This window comes from Mastigoproctus giganteus, chromosome 2 (genome assembly GCF_048544385.1).
Source record: "Mastigoproctus giganteus isolate SK-2022 chromosome 2, ASM4854438v1, whole genome shotgun sequence".
NCBI classification, from domain to species: Eukaryota; Metazoa; Arthropoda; class Arachnida; order Uropygi; family Thelyphonidae; genus Mastigoproctus; species Mastigoproctus giganteus.
In genome coordinates, this window is record NC_143576.1 from 254,075,367 (window position 1) to 254,101,222 (window position 25,856).

The 25,856-nt window shown below is 39.2% G+C and overlaps 1 protein-coding gene across 6 annotated transcripts in view; it reads left to right on the top strand.

The window, feature by feature from the left end:
- The window catches only part of HUWE1 (HECT, UBA and WWE domain containing E3 ubiquitin protein ligase 1), a 1,105,343-nt gene that overhangs the window by 665,793 nt on the left and 413,694 nt on the right, over positions 1-25,856 (top strand). For all 6 annotated transcript variants that reach the window (XM_090389849.1, XM_090389845.1, XM_090389850.1 and 3 more), the window contains 2 exons: positions 1,423-1,484; positions 20,148-20,244. In XM_090389849.1, the coding sequence (XP_090245975.1) occupies positions 1,423-1,484; positions 20,148-20,244 (159 nt within the window). The remainder of the gene's footprint in view (positions 1-1,422; positions 1,485-20,147; positions 20,245-25,856) is intronic.

The following is a 25,856-nucleotide window of genomic DNA, read 5'->3' on the forward strand; positions in this document are numbered from 1 at the left end:
CTGCTAGCAAAATTCCTATATATCATTGACAAAACCCCGTGACCTGTCTTGGCAGCCAGTCTGCATTACTCATAAAACTTCATATCTGACTGCACAATTATTCCCAGGTCTTTCATTTTCTACCACCTTAAGTGTAGTACCACACAGTTGGTATGTTTCTCTGGGTATACTTCTAACCATATGCAGTACTTTGCATTTGTCAAGGTTAAACTTCAGTTGCGACTTCTTAGCCCATCTGTCCAAATTATCTAGAATCCTGTTGCAGTAGCACACTGCCATTACTGTCATTAACAACCCTGATATACCTTTATCAATATCATTGATAAATATACAAAACAACAGTGGACCCAAAACCGAACCCTGTGGGACTCCACTAATAACATTAGTCCACGATGAGCAGAACCCATTAATTACCACCCTCTGTCTTCTCCTACTCAACCATCCTTTAATATTAAAGATAATAAGAGTGTAACAACACTAGCTTGATACGAAAGTATGTCAAGCTATGTGATTATGATATGTGCTTCATTATGTAAATAATTTATAAATAATAACAAATTCATTGTTTTTTATAATTTTTTTTTTAGTTAAAGTATAATATGTGACTTTTTAATTAGTGCCTACAACAAAAAGCAAATTAATCAACAGGAACAAGTCTCTTACTATATTAATAGCATTGTGGATTTACTGCATTATTTGTGAAAGCGTAATTTCACTGTTGAAGGTCATAATCAAATTTAAGTCCATAATAAATTTATTTCCCAGTGATGATAAAGAATTGAAAGAGCTGACATACAACAATGCGGGAATTTAAGTTAAGGTCTGTTGATCAATTTGAATCCCTCCTCTGTCTTTCTTTCTCTCTCTCTCTCTCTCTCTCTGTTTTTTTTTTTTTTTTTTTGTAGCTTTTGTTGTAGATTTAATAATCAAATGGTTTTTTATATGGAAATCATTTGATAATGTCCATCACTAGATTTAACTTTTTCACAATCAAGTTTTCTGGTGGTAGGGTGGGCTCTTTTCAGTGAATTTCTAAATGTAGCACCCTCTATAGAGTGTAGGTTTATTTGTAGAATTTTTAAAAGAAAATCAATTTTTTAAAAACATCATAAAATTGCATTTTTTTAATTTATTTATTTTTTTTTTTTTTTTTATGCAGTGACAATCTCTTCTTCAATCTGTTTATTTGTTCATTCTGTTTTATCAAATTTTGGGTAAAATTATAGAAATAATAAAATTCAGTTTTTGTAAGCCCAAATCAACTAGTTATTTGAGGTCAGACTGTCAATCTTGGTATGTACTGAAAGATTGAAGTTTAAATTTTTTTTTTTTTTTTTTTTTTTAAACCATAGTATTGAGCCACTTGCATGCAAGTGGTGAATGCATCCTTTCTCACTCATTTGACTATATGTTTGTTTTTAGCCCCTGATGTTGCTGTATCAACTGAGGAAGTTGTTCAAGGAAGTCAGAGTCAGGATATAGTCGTAAGTTAAAATGAATATTTTGATTTTTTTTTCCTCTCTTTCTCTCTTCTTTCTGAACAGCTGCAAAATAATTTTGCCTGTTTGTTTTAGTTGAAATATATTGAGCTTTGTTATAATTCCCCCCCCCCCCTTTTTTTTTTTTTTTTTTCAGTTAGACTTTGTGGTTCTTCTACAAGGACATAGAGGATTCCTGGTTTGAAAGTTCACTAAAAACAATGCAGTTGATTATCCTGTCCTCCTTTTAAACATTATTTCCCAGATGATCAGGGATTGGCATGAAAGATCTCAAGTTTTATTACAAACTGATTACAAAAAAAACTGCAGCCATTATCAGGATGGAAGGACTCTGCAGGATGGAAGCTTCCTCAACAATTCATGCTGAGAGAAATGGACGATAATTTGCCAACCCACGCTGGTCCAGTGTGGGTTGGCAAATTGACCGTATTCAGCTTTGAACCCCAGTCTACTCAAAGAGTGTGTGTGCTACTACACTCCCACTCCTGACCACTCGACTATGGAGGCTTGAAAAATGCCTAATTAAATACAAATACATTAGTTTTGATACTAATGATGATGTTTTTATGCTGATCGGCATCATAACATCAATATCTTATTGTGTAATACCCTTCATATCGCTTTTCCCTAGTTGCATTCTACACCTTCTTTGCATTTTTGGTGAAGTTGTGGGGGGGGCGGGTTTCACTCAAGTAAATTTATTTTGACTATAAATTGGGCAAACTCACTTCAGGCTTTGAAATTGTGGAGAGGTGTTCTTACCAACAAAAGATACTTATTTAGGTTTATCACTTGTCAGAGATCAAACTTTAGAATATATGGAGATCACTTACTTGGACCAACATTTATTTCTTGTTAAATTATCCTTTGAAAGGTCCATGTATATGTCTCAGAGGTTAAATCTAAAAGACATTTCTTGGCTGCCTAAGAGTATGAAGGAATATATTTATGCATGGGTAATACACACACACATGTCATTTTTACTACCAAGGTAGTTTTAATGCTGATTATCTCATTGTGAATACCTTCACTAGCTTGGTAGTAGAAATGATGTGTGTGCATTCCCCATGCATAAATAACTTCTTTCAATCTCTTATGCATTTAGCCAAGAAATATCTTTTAGACTAAACCACTGCACACCACCAGGCATCTCTCATTGTGGAGCTACACTTCATTAGCATTAGTAGAGGCATATGATGCAAAAACGCAAGCTTATGCATCATCAGCCAAAAACAAAATTGTTCCATTTCATCTGTTCGTTCAATATACCTGTCCAGCTCAGCCTTAAATTTATTTATGCTATCGACTTCCACAGCAAAAGATGAAAGTCTGTTCCACCAATCAACTACCCGCTAGCTAAAGGTAAACTTCCGCATATCTATCCTATATCTCTCTTTCCTCAATTTGAATTTATGCCCTCTCAGGTGATTATTCTGAACAAGAGGAAGAATCCCATCATCATTGAGCATGCTCAAACCATTCAAGGCTCCTCAGTCAGATCACCTCGCAGGTGCCTAGTCTTCAGACACTGTAATTTGCAAAACTTAAGCGTTTCTTCTTAAGAATAAGCCTTTCTTCCATTCACTAATCTTGTTGCTCTTCTCTTTACTTGTTCCAACAGCCCTACATCCTTCTTAAAATGAGGCATCCAGACCTGTATACAGTACTCAAGGTATGGCCTGACCATTGCCTTATACAAGGGGATAATCACCTCCTTATCCCTGCTAAAAAAAATTCCTGTATATCATTGACAAGATACCATGAGCTACTCTTGTAGAACATCTACACTGCTCAGAAAACTTCATATCTGCCTGCACAATTGCCCCCTGGTCCTTTCCGTTCTCTACCACGGTCAGTGAAATACCACAGAGTTGATACGTTACTCTGGGTACTTTACATTTGTCGATGTTAAACTTCATTTGCCACCTCTCAGCCCATGTTCCCAGATGCCCATGTTGCAGTAGCGCACTGCCATTACTGTCATTAACAACCATACCCACCTTTGTACCATCAGCAAACTTCAACACTAAGCCTGATATACCATAATCAATGTCATTTATAAATACAGAAAACAATAGACCCAACACTGAACCCTGAGGGACTCCACTAATAACATTAGTCCAAGATGAGCAGTGTCCATTGATTGCCACTGTCTTCTCCCACTCAACTATCCCTTTATCCATAGCAGTAATTTTCCAATTTGTTCAACAGTCTTCCATGTGCAACAGTATCAAAAGCTTTTCTAAGATCCAAATTTATGATATCAAAGTTATTCCCTGCATCCAGTTCCTTTGTGACCATCGTAGTATCCAATAAAATTGGCCAGCCAAGATTTTCCCTTAACAAAACCATGGTGTCCGAGCTATAACTGAAGTCTTGTATAGATGATCCTGCAGTGCTTCTTTAACCACTGCCTCCATTAATTTTCCTTGAACAGAACTTAAACTAACAGGTCTATAATTGCTTGTGTCACCCTTTGATCCTCCTTTGTAAATTGAGTTCACATTTGCACATCTCCAGTCCATGGGTGCCTCCCCTGAGTCCAAAGAAGCTCTCATAATTATGGCGAAGGGTTTGCTTACTTCCTTTGCTGCCTCCTTTAATATAACTGGATAGATCCCATCCACCCCTGGTGCCTTTTTAATGTTTATCTTCAAAAATTTCTCCTCAACTTTCCTCCCAGTTATTACGAAATCATCTAGCTCACAGCCAGAGGCATTCCCTTACCTGAATAACTCCTCATGTGTGAAAGTAGATGCAAAATACTCATTTAGTTTGTTAACCACCTGAGCAGGATCATCAGCAGCTAAACCATCAATATCCGGTGGACCACTCTGATTCATCCCTTTCCTTCTAGAGTTTACATAGGTCAAGAACTTCTTGTTGTTTTTCTTTGCATTCTTTGTCAAAGATTTCTCATAATCTGCCTAATCTCCTTTTTGACTTGGTTACAAACAAGCTTATATCTATCATAGACTTCCATGGCACCCATTAATTTATATGTATCCCATACATTTTTCTTCTCTGCCATATGTCTCATTAGTTCATCTGACATCCATTTTGGCCTAAACCTTGAACAATATTTCTTAGTTGGTATGTAAAGCCTAGTAGCTTCCAAGAGAAATTCTTTGAACGCGTCCCATTTTGAATTTGCTCTTGGTAACATCATCAGTTGTTCCCACCATGTAGAATTTAAATATTGTCTCAGACCACCGTAGTCACCTTTATGAAAGCAAAAACCCTTCCCTTTACCCCTGATGGTAGTTACCTCTTTGAGTAAATCCCACTTCAGTGAGCACTGCAGATAAAGGAACCTAGTGGTTCCTTTATCTGCAGATTCTTAATGCATGAAAAATCAGTACTGATAATCAGATAGAGTATTACTCCCTCTAGTTGCCTCCCAAACATGCTGCTGTAGAAAACAATCTTCCAAAAGATCCACAAGAGCCTTGCTATTGTGTCATCATCAGCCATTTTCAATCCACTGCAGGATGAAGGCCTCTCCAGCAACTTTCCAGTTCCTTCTGTTTTGAGCACTGGCCAAAAACTCATGAATTTCATCTATCCATTTCCGCCTTTGTCTTCCAGGTTTTCTTCTGGTTCCTCTTGGATACCATTCTGTTATTTTCTTAGTCCATCTGTCATCATGTCTTCGAGCTATGCGTCCTGCCCAAGACCATTTTAGTTCTTTAGTTTTGATAAGAATGTCCTTTACTTGAGTTTGCTGCCTAATCCATGTGTTTTTCTTCTTATCTAACAGTCTGATTCCCAGTATAATTCGCTGTGTAGTTCTTAGCTTCTCTTCCATTCTTTTGGTGAGTGCCCAAGTTTCACTTCCATAAGTCATGGTGGGGAGTATACATTGGTTCATTATTTTACGTTTCAGACAAACTGGGATATTGCTCTTCAGTATGTGACTATATTTCCTGAATGCTATCCATCCAAAATTTATTCTTTTCTTGACTTCCAGCCATTTATCATTATTACAGCTAATAACTTGTCCCAGATAAGTATGTGACTCCACCTTTTCAATTACTGCTCCTTCAATCATTATTTCCCTTTCCGTGGCATACTTGTTCATCATTACTTTCGTTTTAGCCATATTCATCTTTAGTCCAAAATCCTTACTAACTGTGCATAACTGATTAAGATTTTCCTCAAAATTCCTTAAGATTTTCCTCAAAATTCTTTGGAATCGTGGCTTATGACCACAATGTCATCTGCAAATCGTAAATGGTTTAGGTACTCTCCGTTCACATTGACTCCTTTCTGCAACCAATCTAATCTTCCTCAAGGGCAGCACTAAACAGCTTCGGAGATATTGTGTCTCCTTGTCGAACTCCTTTCTCGATTTTAAATTTCCTACTGTCTTTGTCTAGTCTAATAAAGGAGATAGCACTCTCATATATTTTCTTCAAAATCATAATATATGGGGTATCTATGCCTTGTCTTTCCAGTGCCCGAAACATTGCTTTATGCTGTATGGAGTCAAATGCCAGGCATAATGGTGTTTTATATTCATTTGCTTTCTCCATTAGCTGTGATATTACGTGAAGGTGATCCATAGTTGAGAATCCTGTCCTAAAGCCAGCTTGCTCTTTCGGTTGATTCTCATCAAGCATTCTTTCTAATCTGTTAGTAATGACCCTTGTGAACAACTTGTAGATGTGGGATAACAAGCTAATTGGTCTATAATTTCCAATTTCTGATTTATCTCCTTTCTTATGCAGCAAAACTATGATTGCATTATTCCACTGCTTAGGCGTCACACCTTTTCTAATGCACTTTGTGAAGAGCCTTGCCAGTTTTTGTGTTATGTCTCTTCCTCCCAATTTTAACAACTCTACAGTAACTTCATCTTCCCACGGGGCTTTCTGATTCTTCATTTTCTTCAATGCATGTTCTACCTCATCAGGAAGTATATCGGGTATGTTGTATGTGTTGCTACTTTGCAATCCATCTTCCCCACTGCTGGCATCATTCCCTCGCTCCTTGTATAATTCTCTATAGTAGTCTTCTGCTATTTGAATTATGCCTTCTCTGCTGTTTATAAGTACACCATCACTATTCTTCAGTTTCAGTATCATTTGTTTTTCTGTATTACTGCTCATGGCTGCTGATTTAAATCCTTTGTTTTCCCTTAATGCTTGTTCTACTTTTCTTGTGTTAAATCTTATGTCCTCTCTGAGTCTCTTTCTAATGGCTTTGCATAACTCAGTATACTCAGTTTTCTCCCTGTCAGTGTTTTTCTTGCTCTTCATTTGTCATCTTCGATTCATCATGACAAGTGTTTCTTGACTAATTTTTTCTTCTTTGTATTTCTTTTTCCCTATAGGTTTCTTGGGCTTTATCACTCTCAGAAAGTTGTAATATTCCTCGTCGATGTCTTGGTCCTGAGCAGTCTGCAGAAGCTCAAACTTGTTCTTAAGTTCCAGTACATACTGCTTTTTCTCCTCTTCTGTTATCTCAAAGACCTTTGTATTATTTACTCGAGTCAGTTTTTTCCTTTCCTTTCCTACATCTATATCAAGTGTACATCTTGCCATTCCATGATCACTTCCAACATTTACCTTGAGGAATTTATTGCTTAAACACAGAGCGTACAGATAAAGCAGAAATATATGAGCTTTCGGCTATATGGTAGCCTTCGTCAGAATTAAAATACATGAATGGCAGTTGGAATGAAGATGTGCACTGCCAGGTGCGTGAGACGCGAGGTTTAATTGTTTGTTGACGTCTGTGGCTGTGACGCATGATGACGTGGCCAGCGCTTGTCCAATGACAGAACTACTGACTCTGTGATCGGGTTGACTTGGTAACCACTGTTCCTGTTTAAGGATTTATCCGAAGATTTTATATTTAATGATTCCAACCAGGTACGCTTTAGGTAATGGTGGGATCTGTCTACCACCACGACATCGCGGTGTGGGTCGATGTCGTGGTGGGTTGTCCAGACATGTTCGGCGATAGCTGAGTGTTCTATATCCGCTAAACGGATCGCTCTTTTGTGCTCCGAGAGACGTTTCTCAAGTCGACGTCCAGTCTCTCCGAAGTAGCAGCTAGTGCAGTCACGGCAAGAGATGCGGTAGACTAAACCGCTCTGCAGAAGGGTGGGGACAGGTGTTTTCACGTTGGAAATGAAAGAACGCAGTTTCCTGCCTGGGAGCTGGATGCACTTTATTCCGTGCGTTCTCAGGATTCTGACGATCTGTTGTGACAGGTTGGGGTAGTATGGGATGAATGCCCTTGTGGATGGCTCGTCACTGTTGGTGTTGTAGCTGGTCGTCACGATGTCACGTGTCTGTAGATCACACCTGTCGAGGACGTCAATGGGGTAGCCACACCTCGTAAGGTCTACTTTGACCCTAGTGACCTCTTTGCGTCTTTCATCAGCGGAGCTGGAGTGTGTCCAGGCGCGAGTAAGCAAGGTTCGGGCCGTGGAGAGGAGGTGGCCTCGCGCGTGTGCTGACCGGAAGTTGGTAAACTGGCCAGCACACATGGGCTTACGATAAACTGTAGTCCTCAGGTATGTGCCTTCACGTCGGACAAGTGTGTCTAAGTATGGTAAAGAGTTGTTCGACTCCAGCTCAATCGTGAATTTTATGAAGGGCGATAGTGAGTTGAGGTGTGATAGAAGTCGCTGACCTGAGTCTCTAGGGATGACCACGAACACATCGTCAACATAGCGACACCAAAAGGCGATGTGATCAGGTGCGTGTGCAAACGCACGTCCCTCTAACTCCTCCATCACGATGTTTGCTGTGACTGAGCTGACCGGGGAACCCATGGCCGTGCCATGTATCTGCTGGTAGACTGAGTCATTAAATATGATCGCACCCCCTGTTAAGCACAGTCTGAGGGCGGTGGAAATGTCATCGGGTGTGAGACCAGTTCTTTCGTTGAGGGTTCTATCATTGTCCAAGAGTTGTTTTGCACAAGAAATGGCAAGTTCCACAGGGATGGAGGTAAAGAGCGATATGACGTCGAACGATGCCATAACTTGATTCTGCGAGATGGATACAGTGCGAATCCTCTTTATGAATTCAACACCGTTGGAAACGGTGTGGGTGGTCTTGCCAACCAGAGGAGAAAGAAGTCTCGAGACAAATTTAGACAGCTCGTAAGTCGGTGATCCACAGCAGGATACAATTGGTCTCAGTGGTGTGTCTTCTTTGTGCACTTTCGGTAGGCCGTAAAACCGTGGGATCTGACATCCAGAAGCACGGAGGTGATTACGGGTTGACTGTGTGATCTTCCCTTGTTTCAGCCAACTGTTGACGAGGATATTCACCTCTGATTCCCATCGTTCTAAAACTCTGTTGGGGTTGATGGTCAGGGGTTTGTATACAGTAGTATCCCGTAAAAGTAGTAGCGCTTTCGCCATGTAATCAGTGTGATCCATTACAACCGTACGGCGGCCTTTGTCTGCCGGTAGAATGACGATGGACGAATCCTGTTTCAACGCCTTGAGGGCAGAGAACTGTGTACGGTTGAGGTTAGAAAACTGCGTTCTTTCATTTCCAACGTGAAAACACCTGTCCCCACCCTTCTGCAGAGCGGTTTAGTCTACCGCATCTCTTGCCGTGACTGCACTAGCTGCTACTTCGGAGAGACTGGACGTCGACTCGAGAAACGTCTCTCGGAGCACAAAAGAGCGATCCGTTTAGCGGATATAGAACACTCAGCTATCGCCGAACATGTCTGGACAACCCACCACGACATCGACCCACACCGCGATGTCGTGGTGGTAGACAGATCCCACCATTACCTAAAGCGTACCTGGTTGGAATCATTAAATATAAAATCTTCGGATAAATCCTTAAACAGGAACAGTGGTTACCAAGTCAACCCGATCACAGAGTCAGTAGTTCTGTCATTGGACAAGCGCTGGCCACGTCATCATGCGTCACAGCCACAGACGTCAACAAACAATTAAACCTCGCGTCTCACGCACCTGGCAGTGCACATCTTCATTCCAACTGCCATTCATGTATTTTAATTCTGACGAAGGCTACCATATAGCCGAAAGCTCATATATTTCTGCTTTATCTGTACGCTCTGTGTTTAAGCAATAAATTCCTCAATGAATCCAGAGCGCGTAGGCCTGTTTCGTTATGTAACATTTACCTTATTCAGGATGGTAACATCATTCACAATATATCTTCTGTTAGTGAGGATGAAGTTGATTTCATTATTTGTTAATCCATTTGGACTCTTCCATGTCCACTTTCTGTTCACCCTTTTCTAGAAAAAAAGTGTTCATTACTGAGTCCTTGAGATTCTTCAAATTCCACAAGACTTTCACCTCTTTTATTTCTTTCACCAATTCCAAAATTTCCTGTAGTTCCTCTTTCTGCTCTGTTTTGCCTTTTTCCAACCTTAGCATTGAAGGTCCCCCATAATAATAGTGTAGTGGGTTTTCTGCTCATCTAGAAGACTCTCGATTTCGGTGTACATTTCTTCAACCTCTTCATCATCATGGCTCGATGTTGGTGCATAAATCATTATAATGTTTAGCTTGTACCTCTTAGAAATCTTGAGTATTAGTCTTGACACCCTTGGTGATGTACTTTTGAATTCAAAAATGTTGTTTTTAAAATCTTTATGGATGAGAAACCCAACTCCACCTTCGCTCCTTTCCCTGTTTCCATTGGTGTACAGCAGATTTCCACTTGATAAACTTATAAGTGATTCATTTCTTCTTCTTGTTTCAGCCAAACCGATGATATTCCAATTCACATTTTCTAATTCTTTTTCCCGCTCTAATATTCTGTCTTCACCGATGAGTGATCGTACGTTATAACAGGCCAAGTTCAGTTTCCGTGCATGCAATTGTGTGTGAGTGACTAACCTACTAATTCCAGTCAATATCTGGGAAATTAAATTCCCCCATTATAAGACTCTGATTTACTGGCCCACTATTTTTCTGCGCAGTTGTTAATTATACTCATCAGAGTCATTAGGACCAAAACACACTCCTACTCTCAAATTTGCTTTCCCAGTGCTTATGTCACACCAAACTGACTCATCACTGCCCTGTCGACTGGCTGTACTTCCTTGCATTTTATGTGTTTCTTAATCAATAGCATAACCCCTCCTCCGTTCCTATCCTTCCTCTATCCGTCCTGTACACATTGTACTCCCCAAATTCTATTTCTGCATTCCTTATATCTGTGTGACAACACGTTTCTGATATCCCAACAATATCTGTCTTTGATGTTTTGAGCAATACTTCCAATTCATCAAATTTATTTACTATTTTTGTATATGCATTTACACATGCACCTGTTCCTATTCATAGCTACCCTAACACAACCCATGTGTTTACTTGTACCGCAATGACTCCCAGCTGTCTCTGAAATAGCCTGCCTCTTGCTTTCTAGGCTGCTGCTCACTCCAATAGAAGCAGTGGAAGTAGTAGTGGCATGTGATGGAAGAAAGCAAGTGTATGAGCTAATGCAACATCATCCAAAAAAAAAAATAAAAAAAAACACCATTCTCTCCAAATTCCTGTCCAGTTCCTCCTTAAATTTATTTAACTTATCAACTTTCACAAAGACAGATGGAAGTTTGTTCCAGCAATTAACCACCCGCTGGCTAAAGACAAATTTCCGCACATCTATTCTACATCTGTCTTTTCTTAATTTGAATTTATTGCCCCCTTAGGTTCGTAATCTGAACAAGTGGAAGGATCTCATCAGAATTCAGCGTGCTCAACCCATTCAAGGCAAGAATCACTTTCACCTCTTCCAGTGGCTACTGTTTATCTATTAGTCCTTGTATCCCCCCAGGTAGCAGTTTTCCTAACCACCTATATAGCATCAGCAAACATTCTTGCACCCTTTTTATTTAATTGTATCCCATCCCTGTAGAAGCAGTCTCTTTAGACCTTCACTAGCTTGGTATACATGGGTAATACACACCGTCATTTATACTACCAAGGTAGTTCTAATAATGATTATATCTCATATTGTGAATAGCTTCACTAGCTTGGTAGTAGAAATGATGTGTGTGCATTCCCCATGCATTTAGTCAAGAAATATCTTTTAGACTAAACCATTGCACACCACCACCACCAGGCATCTCTCATTATGGAGCTATACTTCATAACTGGGTTTTCACTATTGCCACAACAGGGTACCTGCTCACCCACCGATGAGAGACCAATAAGCTTTGAAACAGTGTCGTCTGAGGGGTGATATCTGCTGAGAATAAGTAACATTAGTCTTCTCCTTGGATGAAGCATTCACGTATATGAGGTAGTGCAATACCATGGCATCTCGCGAAGGTGTTCACAATATGAGATATAATCAAACGATGCATTAAATCTACCTTGGTAGTAGAAATAATGTGTGTGCATTACCTATGCATAAGTAAATTACTTCATACTCTCAGAGGTTAGATTTAAATAGAAAAAAAATAAAATGAAATAGGAAATCATACTGAAAATCTTCTTTGTTTTATAGGAACATATTCACCCTTGACATAATGTTGTTTCTTCCAGGTAAAGTTCTCGGGTAACTGATCAAAAATATTTTCTTGAAATATGAGACTGAAGCCTTACCAAATAAGAAAATCTCAAATTATGGTTATATCAGAGTGAATCAAATGAAAATGAGATTTTGTTTGCTACTAAAGCTTTTGTTGGACAATAAAATATGTTGGCTGTATTCATGGGAAGTAATTCAACTAGAGAGGAAATAAGGCATTTGCTGAGATATGTATGCCCCAGCTGCCAGAAAATAGTGTTAGTCAGTTTCTTATACCAGAGGACACTTCAGAAATTCCTGGCATATAGAAAAAATTGCAAAGTTTTCAGCTGTTTCTGCCTTTGTATGCATTAGTTTTAATTGAATTCTGTACTTGGATTTTACTTTCTCTTTTGTTTTTATTTTACTGACTAGAACTGCAAAACCGTGTCTATATCTCATTTATGTATTAAAGCGGTGGGAGGGGAGGTTTCTATATAAGTAACGTTTTATGGTTAGTTTGAAACTATGCAAACCCTGCAGTCACAAGTAGTGTTGAGAATATTAAAATTACAATACACCACTGAAGATAATTTTTTTAAAAAAATGAATTAATTGCTGATAATTCGGGTACTGTATTAGGAAAGTATGGTTAGGTTATTTGTCCAGTAAACTTTAAAAAAAAAAAAAAAATGGGTCATTACCATACTACAATTTTTTTCAGCTGTCAAACTTGGTTGTTCTGTATAATGTGCACTTCTGTGATAGTATGTTCCTCTGTCTTATTTTTCTTGCTTCCTTTGACATTAGTAACAGAAAATTTGTAACAGACTACATTATCGTGCACCAGTTTTTTTTACAAAATGGATACCGATCAAACATCCATTCAGAATGGAGGCTCACTAATGCATAACTAATGCATTTGGAACAGGACCAGGGTATGTCTGCCAGGGGCAAAGGTTGATGACGTTGTAGAGCGAATATCATCTTTTAAGGGCACAAAAGGTGATATAGTTGTACACGTTGGCACTAATAATATTAAGAGTAGGAGACCGGCAGAATTACTTAACAAGTACAGGTCACTGTTGAACAAAAGCCTAGAATTAGGGTTGAATTTGAAAGTGTCTGCAATTCTGCCCAGACACGATAGGAGGGAGTATATGATGAGAGCCTTGTCGATCAATTCGGCCCTGGAAAGATTGTGCAAGGCTCAAGGGGTAGAATTTTTTTCAGCCTGGACTGTACTTGTTAACAGGAGAGATTGCTTCTACAGGGATGGGATACACTTAAATAGAAAGGGTGCAAGAATATTTGCTGATGCCATCGAGGCAGTGTTAGGTGGGTCGAAAAACTGCTAGCTTGGGGGGAGACAAAGACCAATAGATTGACAGTAGCCACTGGCAGAGGTGAAAGAGATTCTTGCACTGCTTCTATTAGAATGAGCAGAAGCCTGAAAAACAAGATGCATGGTATTTCAGAGACTGCTGGGAGCCATTGCGGTACAACTAAACACATGGGTTGTGTTAGGGTAGCTAAGAATAGAAACAGGTGCAGGTATACTTGCGTGGAGTTTAGTAAATAAATTTGATGAATTTGAGGTATTGCTCAAAACATCGAAGGCAGATATTGTTGGGATATCAGAGACGTGGAGTCACACGATATAAGGGATGCAGAACTGCAATTTGGGGAGTACAATGTCTACAGAAAGGATAGACAGGATAGGAAGGGGGGGAGGGGTTATGCTATTAGTTAAGAAACACATAAAAACCAAGGAAGTGAAGCCAGTCGACATTGCTGGACAGTGCAGTGTAGAGTCAGTTTGGTGTGACATAAACATTGGGAGATCAAAATTGAGAGTGGGAGTGTGCTATAGGCCTAATCACTCTGATGAGTATAATAAGGAACTGTACAGGGAAATAGAGTGGGCCAGTAAATCAGAGTGTCTTATAATGGGAGATTTTAATTTCCCAGATATTGACTGGAATTTGGGGGCTGGTTACTCACACACTAGCAGGGCTTTTGTGGATTTATTGGATGATTGTTTTCTACATCAGCATGTTCGGGAGGCAACTAGAGGGAGTAATACTCTTGATTTGATTATCAGCAGTGATTCTTCATGCATTAAGAATCTGCAGATAGATGAACCACTAGGTGGCAGTGATCACAGTGTACTGAAGTGGGATTTACTCAAAGAGGTAACTACCATTAGGGGTAAAGGGAAGGGTTATTGCTTCCGTAAAGGCGACTACGGTGGACTGAGACAGTACTTAAATTCTATACAGTGGGACCAACTGATGATGTTACCAACAGCAAATTCAAAATGGGAAGCATTCAAAGAACTTATCTTGGAAGCTACTAGGCTTTACATACCAACTAAGAAATATTGTTCAGGGTTTAGGCCAAAATTGATGTCAGATGAACTAATGAGGCATATGGCAGAGAAGAAAAATGCATGGGATACATACAAATTAACACATGACACAGAAGCCTATGATAGATACAAGTTGATATGCAACCAAGTTACAAAGGAGGTTAGGCAGGCGAAGGCAGATTACGAGAAATCCTTGGCAAGGGATGCAAAGAAAAACAGCAAAGAGTTCTTTACTTATGTAAACTCTACAAGGAAGGGGATGAATCAGATTGGTCCACTTGATATTGATGGGTCAAGTGTTGATGATCCTGCTCAGGTAGCTAACAAACTAAATGAATATTTTGCATCGACATTCACACTTGAGGAGTTATTCAGCGAGGGGAATGCCAGAGGTGTATTCAACTCTAGCAGTAAGCTACAGAATCTTGAAATAACTGGGAGTAAAGTGGAGGAGAAACTGTTGAAGATAAACACAAGAAAGGCACCCGGGGTGGATGGGATCTATCCAGTTATATTAAAGGAGGCAGCAAAGGAAGTAAGCAAACCCTTAGCCATAATTATGAGAGCTTCCTTGGACTCAGGGGAGGTACCCATAGACTGGAAATGTGCAAATGTGACCCCAATTCACAAAGGAGGATCAAAGGCTGACACAAGTAATTATAGACCTGTGAGCCTAACTTCTGTTCCAGGAAAAGTAATGGAGGCACTGGTTAAAGAAGCACTGCAGGATCATTTAGACAAGACTTCAGTTATAGCTCAGACACAGCATGGTTTTGTTAAGGGGAAGTCTTGCCTGACCAACTTGATTGGATACTATGATGCAGTCACAAAAGAACTGGATGCAGGGAATAACTTTGATATTGTATACTTGGATCTTAGAAAGGCTTTTGATACTGTTGCACATGGAAGACTGCTACACAAATTGGAGCAGTGTGACATTGGAGACAAATTGCTGCTATGGATAAAGGGGTGGTTGAGGGGGAGAAGACAGAGTGGTAATCAATGGACACTGCTCATCGTGGACTGATGTTATTAGTGTAGTCCCTCAGGGCTCAGTGTTGGGTCCATTATTGTTTTCTGTATTTATAAATGATATTGATGATGGTATATCGTGCTTAATGTCCAAGTTTGCAGACGATACAAAGGTTGGCAGGGTTGTCAAGGACACTACTGACACTATGCTGCTGCAACAGGATCTGGAAAGGTTGAGCAGATGGGCTGAGAGGTGGCAAATGAAGTTTAACATTGACAAATGTAAAGTACTACACATGGGAAACAGCAACCCCAGAGCAACGTATCAACTCTGTGGTACTACACTGACAGTGGTAGAGAATGAAAGGGACTTGGGGGTGGTTGTGCAGGCAGATATGAAGTTCTCTGAACAGTGCAGACGGGCTGCAAGAGTAGCTCAAGGAGTATTGTCAATGATATACAGGAATTTTTCCAGCAGGGATAAGGAGGTGATTATTCCATTGTATAAGGCGATGGTCAGGCCACACCTTGAGTACTGTATACAGGTCTGGAGGCCTCATTTCAAGAAGGATGTAGAGCTGCTGGAACGAGTACAGAGAAGGGCAACAAGATTAGTGAATGGAACAAAGGGGTGCTCTTACAAAGAAAGGCTTAAGTTTTGCAAATTACAGTGTCTGGAGACTAGGCACCAGCGAGGTGATCTGATAGAGGTGTATAAAGCCTTGAATGGTTTAAGCATGCTCAATGCTGATGGGATTCTTCCTCTAGCTCAGAAAAATCACCTGAGAGGGCATAAATTCAAATTGAGGAAAGACAGATGTAGGATAGACGTGCGGAAATTCGCCTTTAGCCAGCGGGTGGTTGGTTGGTGGAACAGACTTCCATCCCTTGTGGTGGAGGTTGATAGCCTAAATAAGTTTAAGGCTCAGCTGGACAGGTATTTTGAACGAACAGAGGGGTGAAGTGGAAGTGGGTTTTTTTTTTTTTTTTTTTTGGCTGATGCTGCATAAGCTTGCTTTCTTGCATCAAATGCCTCTACTAATGCTAATGCTAATAACTGATGATTGCCTTTGCCAGAAACCAATGGCTTTAAATTTCTTCATGTGTTGACAATGGGATAATCAGTTATGGATATCTCTTGATTTTTTCCATCACTAGATTTAACCCTCTCAAATGATTTGCTGATGGTGATTTTGCCACATGTAATGAATTTCTAGTAGTGGCTCTCTTGTGAGAATTTATTTGTGGAATTTTGAAATTATTTTCGAAAACAAAATCCAAATGTTATCTGATTCATACTGACATGGAATAAATTGCAATCCTTAGTTGTTAGTATTAGTAGTGGAAAATGATGCGGGACAGCAAGCTTATATAGCATCAACTAAAAAAAAAAAAAAAAAAACAACTTCCTATTTCACCAATCCATTTCTGAGCTCTAAGCAAATTTTGCTGCGCACAAACAGATTTTCTGGAAATTCGAAAACTGCTGTGCCATGAGAACTTTCATTATTGATTTTTATATTTATATATATATATGTATATAACAGCCACTTCCTGCTTACATAAGGGTTGCGTTCTGCGGAACCCTACATAAGTCGGAGTTTCCCTAAATGCTTATGCAGCACTCACAACTATTCAAGCTGAATTTAATTGGAGCAAAAAAGAAATGTTCGACGAACATGTAAATAGAATTATTATTTGTTCAATTTTTTTTTTTTTACCTCATGCACAGGAAAAATTACAAAAAGTGAGAGGAAGACAACCATGACATCAGCAAGTTTTACCTTTCGAGCATCGTTGCCAAAATAACCCTCCAGCTGATAAGTACGCTGCTGTGGAGATTTAGAAGGGGTTTTTTCCAACACATCATAATTTCTATGCGGTTGCAGAATTGGCACTGGTGACGTCACCGCATTCTTCACCCTTGTGATAAGTAAATAAGAATGAATAGAAGATTCTGGAAATTTATTTGTTTTTTATGTGATTGAAGATTTCAATGAAGGGGAATTCATTTCACCATAACACCATAATGTATAAACCTACAGAATTCCAATTATTGGTATTATCGCAAATGCAATAAGATGGAGTTTACTAGCCATTTATAATAGATTGTGCTAGCTCAAAAGCCCAATAAACCAGAAAGTGCAAGTTGTTTTTATTGTTTTATGGTAGTGACCTCCAGAAATGTGTTTGAGAAAAATATCACAAAGGCTTTCAAAATTGAAAGCCTTTGTGATATATAGCGAAAGTTTCAACTTCCGAGGTCTTGGAATGAATTACCAAAAAAAAAAAACGTTATTCGGTTCACATTACGATATTTTCACGATACCTCCATTTATTCTTACAGAATGCAAAATAAGTTTCCATGACTTTTTTAACTTTGCACCGGCTGGCAAAAACTAAAGTAAAGTCGAATTTACTGGTCGAGTATTACGAAAGGCAGGGAGTACTTTTATATAAATATATAAAAAAACCAACAATACAGTTTTAAAAATTATATTGATTTAGGAGTGCAGTATGGAAATACCAAAACCCATTCTCAAGAATGTTGTAGCTATTTTTGGACCTGCCAATTACATTAACATTCATTTTATATGAGGAGCAAGCCAAAAGAAGAAAGTCTCTGCACTTGTGCAATAAAATTAAGTTAAACTTATGTTAGTTTCATCTTTGCATTATAGTAATAGAGGCATGTGATGAAAGAAAGCAAGCATACGAGCTTATGTAGCATCAGCCAAAAAAAAAAAAAAAAAAAAATTCACAGAACCATTCACTCTAAAAGTTTCTCCAATTCCTCCTCGCTGGCTAAAGGCAAATTTTTGCCTATCTATTCTACAGCTGTCTTTCCTTAATTTCAATTTATGCCCCCTTAGGTTTATAATCTGAGCGAGCAGAAGAATTCCATCAGAATTCAGCGTTCTCACCCCATACAAGGCCTTGTACACCTCAATCATATCAACTCGCAGGTGCCTAGTCTCCAGCCGGTGCAATTTATAGAACTTAAGCCTCTCTTGGTAAGAGGACCCTTTCATTCCCCTCACCTATCTTGTTGCCCTTCTCTGTACATGCTCAAGCAAATCTACATCCTTCCTAAAATGAGGCCTACGGACATGTACACAGTACTCAAGACATAGCCTGACCATTGCCTTATACAGAGGGACAATCACCTCCTTTTCTCTGCTAGCAAAATTCCTATGCATCATTGACAAAACCCCATGACCTGCCCTAGTAGCCCGTCTGCATTGCTCAGAAAACTTCATATCTGACTGCACAATTACTCCCAGGTCTTTTTCATTTTCTACCACCTTAAGTGTAGTACCACACAGTTGGTACTTTTCTCTCAGGTTACTTCTACCCATATTCAGTACTTTGCATTTGTCAAGGTTAAACTTCAGTTGCCACTTCTCAGCTCATCTGCCCAAATTTTCTAGATCCTGTTGCAGTACCATACTGCCTTTAATGTCATAAACAACCCTGCCAACCTTTGTTTCATCTGCAAACTTAAACACTAAGCCTGATATACCTTCATCAATATCATTGATAAATATACAAAACAACAGTGGGCCCAACACCAGAACCCTGTGGGACTCCACTAATAATATTAGTCCATGAAGAGCAGCATCCATTGATTACCACTCTCTTCTCCCATTGTTTGAAGCAAGTCTGGAATTCCTGTTTATAATGTTGTCCAAAACTTTCCAACTTGAATCTTTGTGATCTCTTCAAATTTCCATCCTTTTAATTGGATTTTCGTTTTGTCGAACAGGAAGAAATCACAGGGTGTCAGGTTAGGAGAATAGGGAGAGATCATTGCCATTTTTTTTGGTCAAAAACTGCTGAGCTGACAGAGCCATGCTCACTGGTGCATTGTTGGGTTGTAGAAGCTAATCCTGAGTGTGCAATTTGTGTGTGCTGATGACAATTTGCTCATTTTTGAAGAAAATAATCAGCATAGTCTTAAAAATTGTTCTGAACTGCTTTTTGTTTATATACTTTTCGACTGTGTGGAATGTTTTGTTTTGTTTCTGGGTCACTACCATATAAACCCGGTTTCTTATTCCTGTTATAACTGTGGAATGGACTGTACTACACATTAGAATGTTGTAGCTGTCATTAATTATATGGCACCTGCCTTCTTCCCTCCCTCAAAATCATGGTAATTAGATGTCACTTTTTTCTGTATCTAAGTTTCATATAGTGTTATGGTTGACTTACTAAACTGATTAAAATAGCCTGACTTTCTAAGGCAAGCACAAAATGTTACTTTCCCATCAGGAGATGTGGGGAGAAGATTTTTAACTTATTAAAATTATGAAATATTATATACATTGGTGTAAAATCAGGAATACATGTTATTGTTGCTCTACCTCCCTCCCATTCTTCAGGTTTCTCCACCAAAAGAAGCGATTTGGTCATAACCTAACCCCCCCCCCCACTCCAACCATACTTCCAGTTGGTATTGGAAGTTTGTAATTTCAACTGAAAGTATTAAAATAAAATAAAGCTAAAATAATTATTCCTTTATTAGTGCACCAAGTACCACTTGGTCTGCTGTGTCCCTTCAACATAACCACTTATCTTCATAAATATTCACTTTTAGTGAATTAGCCTTCACTGTAGAGATGTTCGTTTTGACCATTGGTATTTTTCTTTTGACAAAATTTCCGAGATGGAAAATTCTTTCTTAACAGCAGGTGTTCAGCTATAAAAAAAAAATAATAATAAAATAAATAAACAAATGGAATCCCTGGCTTGAATTTTATCTGTTTTGTGCATGTCTGTGTGAAATCACAGTAATGGCTTAAATTAGTTTTCTAAATTATCGACATATTTCAGGCTGAAGCAGAACTCGAAGGAATTATGGATGAGTTGCTGGAGCGTCATGGTCATCCTGAAGATCAAATTTTAGCCGAAACTATCATTGTTGGCACTGGTATGTTATTTCTATATATTTTAATAAGCATTTATTTGAGTTTTATGTTTGTTTAGATCATAATTTTCATTTTCTAGTTGATTAATAAATTCTAAATATTAGTCTAAATATATGGAAATTATTGGTAAAACTTATTTTGTTCATTCAGTTGTGAATTTGGACAAATATGAGACTATCCCCTCCCCTTTCCCTACACTAACACCTAATCAGATAAACACATTCATTTATCTGTTTGAAGTTCTCTTTATGACATACTTTTAATCAAGATACAATGATCAGAATGTTGTTTTTCGTATTTTCTATGTAGCAATACCTACATAGTTCAGTATTAACATTGTTTTTCTTAAATTGCAACTAATAGAGTAATAAAATGCTGCACCTCTTTTTTTTTTTTTTTTTTTTTTTTATGTAAACCCCAAACGCAAGAGGTATTAGAACCTATACTACTTAGTACCATGCTTGGGTAGAGGTTGAGAAGACGGAAGAAGATATTTGTTGACATTGGATTTGAACTTCTGTAGATTGTAATTTTCAGGAAATACGTATGAAGGAAGGTTGTTCCAGAAAACGGCAGTTGAATGAATAAACGAGGAAGATGAAAAGTTGGTTCTGCGAGTTTGAAGTTGGACAGTAAATGGATGTTGGCTGGTGGTGGCACGTGTTCGGACTGTTTTGAAAGAGAGAGCGGGAATTACAGAAGCCAATTCAGAAGAACAGTGCCCACAGAAGTATCTGTAGAAGACGCATGCAGCAGAAACAGTACGTCTATGAGAGAGTGAGTGGAGGGACTCTGTTAGAGATGAATCATTAATTAACCTAACTGCCCTCTTCTGAATGGCATCAAGAAGCCTGAGAGAGGTTTTGGGGGCACCACCCCAGATGTGGGAATAATTTTCCATGGTAGGGCAGATTTGCGATTTATACAGAGTGAGCAGCTGTTTGGAAGAAAAGTAACACCAAGAGCGAAAGAGAAAACAAAGTTTTTTTAGATGCTGAGGAAGCAATATTTGTAATGTTCTTGTGCCAAGAGAGATTAGAAGTCAGGGTAAACCCCAAAAGAGATATCATTTTGCCTAGAAATCGAAGTGTCACTAAAGATAAGCATAGGAGCAGAAGAATCCTTTTTGCGAGATATAAGACAAGACTGAGTTTTAGAAAGATTGAAATCAACTAAGTTGTCTTTGCCCCACTTGAGAATTACCTGAAGATCGGTGTTTAAGGAATTGGTAGCAGTTTTCAAGAAATTGAAGCTGATTGAGCACGACAAAGTTTCTCATATTGGAAAGTGGAATGCAATGTGCTATCAATGGCAAAACTATGGATAGCATTTCCAGTCAATGGAAGAAGGTCATTAATATACAAGAGAAAAAGAGTGGGGGAAAGAATTGAACCTTGGGGAACACCGGCATTAGTGGAGAAGTTAGAAGACAAAGAACCATCTACCATCACTCTTAGTGAGCGATCAGAGAGAAAACTGGATAACCAATTACTAAAAACAGTTGGCAAACCATAAGATGGAAGCTTGTTTAGAAGACCTTTATGCCAAACACGATCGAAAGCCTTTGAGATGTCAAGAGCAACTACTTGTGCTTCACCAAACCTTTCCATTGAATTAGTCCGTAAATGGGTAATATAAGCCAGAATATCACCAGTGGATCGACACTGACGGAATCCATACTGGCGATCGTTGATCAGATGGAAGGTTTCAATGTGGTTTGAGTTGACTCTTAATTAATTTCTCCATTAATTTAGAAAGAGTAGAAGTAATTGCAATGGGACGAAAATTGGATGGGAGGGATTTGTCACCCTTTTTAGGTACTGGCTGGATATGAGCAAATTTCCAAGCAGAAGGAAAAACACCTGTGGAATAAGAAAGTGAAAAAAGGCAGCAAAGAATAGGAGTCAGTTCAGGAGCACAGTTTTGAGAACAAGTGGAGAAATACCATCGGGACCTGGAGATTTCTTAGCATCAAGATTCGTCAAAATCCTTCTGACATCCTTTTGGCTGAAGACCACAGGAGGCATTGAATCGAGCGTGTTGGGAATGGTTGGAGGTGTTTTACCAAGATCATTAATACATGAGCTGGAAGAAAAATGGGATGCTAGCAGGTCAGCTTTATCCTTGGCTGAAGTGACAACAGAACCATCTGGTTTGGACAGAGGTGGAAGCAGAGATGGGCAAAAGTTGCGGCCAATAGCTTTGGCAAGAGACCAGAATGCTCGGCTACCATTAGGGCAAGAAGCAAGTTTTCTACTCTTAGCCTGTTCAAACTCTAGTTTGGACTGATTAATAACTGCTTTACAATTGTTGCAAGCTTTGGTGTAGGCAGATAATGAAACTGAAGAAATAGAAACAAGCCAATTACAATATGCAACATTCTTCTCTGGAACAGCCTTAGCACAATTATTGGAAAACCAAGGTTTGGATACAGGACGAGATTTTAAAGTGGAATGTGGGATGAAGGATTACATTCCTACAAGAATAATTTCACTGACACGATCTGAGCAAACATCAGAAGTTTTGAAACAGTAATCCAACCAAGGAAAAGAAGAAAAGACGTCTCGCAGGTCATCCCATTTTGCATTCTTGTAATGCCAAACAACACGAGGTTGGGAATAGCCATGAGATAAAGGTTCCATTGGAGAAGAGACAATCACCAAGTTGTGATCTGAAGTGCCTAAAGGACTTCTCACTTTGACCGTGTACTTAGAATGGTTGTTTGTAAGAAAAAGATCACGCGTATTGGCTGTATGGGTAGGATTGTCCGGTATTGTTGTAGGTAAATGAACAATCTGTGCAAGGTCATTAGTAATTGCAAAAGTCTCAGCATCTCGACCAGCTGGGTCGGTGTGACTAGAAAACGGAAGCCAGCTGGAGTTGTGTACGTTAAAATCACCAAGGAAAATTACCTCACTGTTAGGAAAGTTGGACTGGAGAAAGTCAAGTTGCAAAGAGAGAAGTCAGAGCTCCAATTGATTAGTGGAATTGGGAGAATGGTAGAGACAACAGATGAATTTGACACAATGAGGTTGAGAGATTTTCAGCCAGAGAAGTTCAAAGAGAGGAGATTCCAAATTGCCAAGTCTCTGACAGGGAATATCAGAACGGACATATGTATCAGTACCACCTTTGAGGTGATAGGAATCATACAGCAAATAAGTTGGGCATCTGAGATAAGCGGTATTTGAATCAACCGATAACTGAGATTCTGTCAGAAAAAGTACATGGGGTTTGGCAGACTGCAAGTGGAAATGGATATCGTTGAGATTAGAATTGAGACCACGTATATTTGAGATATGAATTAGGAAGTGCTTGGGAGGTTTTAGATCTTTTCGCAGATAAGCTTGCTCTATTAGTTTGACAATTTCATTGTGTATTCAATAGTAAGAAAAAGTGGGTGGGACATGCTGAATGAAGTAATGAAATTTTTGGGTATGGCATACACATGGTTAGAATATACCCAGATCCTTGATATAACGTGGCATCGACAATGCTCCCCTCATACACGCTACTCAGACTCCCTCCAGTCACTATCTGGCAGAGTAGAGGTAGCAAGATTAAACTCTAGCTGATCCGGAAGCCTCCTAGAGAGATACAAATAGGTTCGGTCCGGTGTACTAATTACCAGCCGGTTTGCAAACACCGTTTTAGAGCTGTACCCTCGAAATATAAGGAAAATTGGATCTCACCAGGACGTTGTTGTTTTTATTTGGAGCATTAGCAACTAAGACCATATTGCTTCGGGGATATGCGGTGGTCATTCCATGACCTTTCTGCTTCCTCCGTATTTGGTGATCACGGGCTCGAACCCCGGTGTAATCAAGAAGCGTTGCTACGCACTGCCGCTCCTGGCTACGGAGGCGCCGATCTCACCAGGATGTTCATTATAACCTCAAAAGTCATCAATCATACTGCATGATGGAAGTGATAGGGGGAAGGGTTGACCGGAACTTAGCTCTAGAGACTAAACATGAGTTCCGCCACTTCAAGCCTCCAATTAGTAAAGTGGTGGTATTGCACCGGTTGATGAGCATATACCACCTAGTACTGCCCGGTAACATAGAGGGGGTGGCGTTCCTCCATGTGGTGTGAGCACCACGTCTCGACCCCTGCTTACGTTGGTTCACACCTGGGTGGTCACCCACCATGTACTTGTGCATGGAGGTTATACCCAGGATTACTAACAGTCCCACCATCGTGAAGGTGCAAGCAGAGGATCTGGCTGTTACAGACCTTCCTGACTTTGCCGAAATTGGGTCCACTTGACTTGAGTTCACCCAAATATCAGTTGAATCAGCGTTTTAGACTCCCAGGTAGCAAGTACAGCTTTTCTGGCGTATCTGAGAAAACGTCTGTTACAACCTCAAGGACCATATAAATGAAAACATGCTATTTTACTGTAATAAATCCTTCCAGTCACACAACTCTCTGAAGAGCTGCTGTTGCCACCAACATATTCCTCCAACTGCATCGATCATGTTCTATACAAGTGGCATTGCAAAATGTTACACCCAAAAGTTCATTAATCCCATCCTTCCACCTAGTTGCGGATTATCCTTTGCACCTCTTCTCCTCGATTTTTCCTTCCATTATATTCTTGAACAGTAAGTTTTCCCTCCTTACTATGTGTCCAAAGAATTTTAATTTTCTTCTGTTGATGCTATGAAGAAGAATTTTAGTCCTGCCAAACCCACTCATTTATTCTTCGATTCAAGTAAGAAATACGCAGTATTCTCCTGTAACACCACATTTCAAATGCCTCAATTTTTTTCCTGACAAATCTTTTTCAGATTCCATACTTCACATCCATAAGTGGCAACTGGAACAATTAAAGAATCAATGATTCTCAGTTTCATCTTTAGGGGCAGATCTTGATCACTCCATAATTTTGTCAGATCAGTGGCCAGTGTTTTATCAGTTGCGTGTCATTGCTTTACATTGTTTGAGCAGGCATCATTTTTATTTATTCTTGACCCTAAGTAATCAAATTCATCAATTTCTGCAACTTTTTGCCCATTAACCATCACTTTACTGGAACTGTGATTGTCACCAATCCTTTTTTCTCACTTGCTTCATATGCTCTTCAGAGTTTCTTTAATATGATGATCCTTGGAACTGCAAATTAGCACAGTATCATCTGCATAACAAAGGTTGTTTTTCTTCAGTCCTCCAATTTTGATGCGAGTCTCTAAACTTTCCAAAGCTAAACGCATAATATCTTTGGCATGAAGATTAAAAAGGTTAGGTGACAAAATACAGCCCTGCCTGACACCATTACCAATTTCGAAAATCCCCTGTTGGTTCTCACAGTTCCTGATACAGTTGCTTAATCAGCTGAATTATGGTAATTGGAAATCCCATTATAGTCATCATTTCTCATATTGAACACAAAGGCTTTTAAATAATCTATAAAACACAAAACGACTGGAACATTGAATTCTTTTCGTTTTTCAAAAATCGGTTGTAGACTTTAGATTTGATCTTTGGTTCCTCTGCCACTTCTGAAACCTGCTTGCTCTTCTTTCATTTCTTCAAATTTTGTTGAATGATTTTCAGAAGAATCTTGCTAGCATGTGAAATTAGGCTAATGGTCCTGTAAATTTGAACAAAT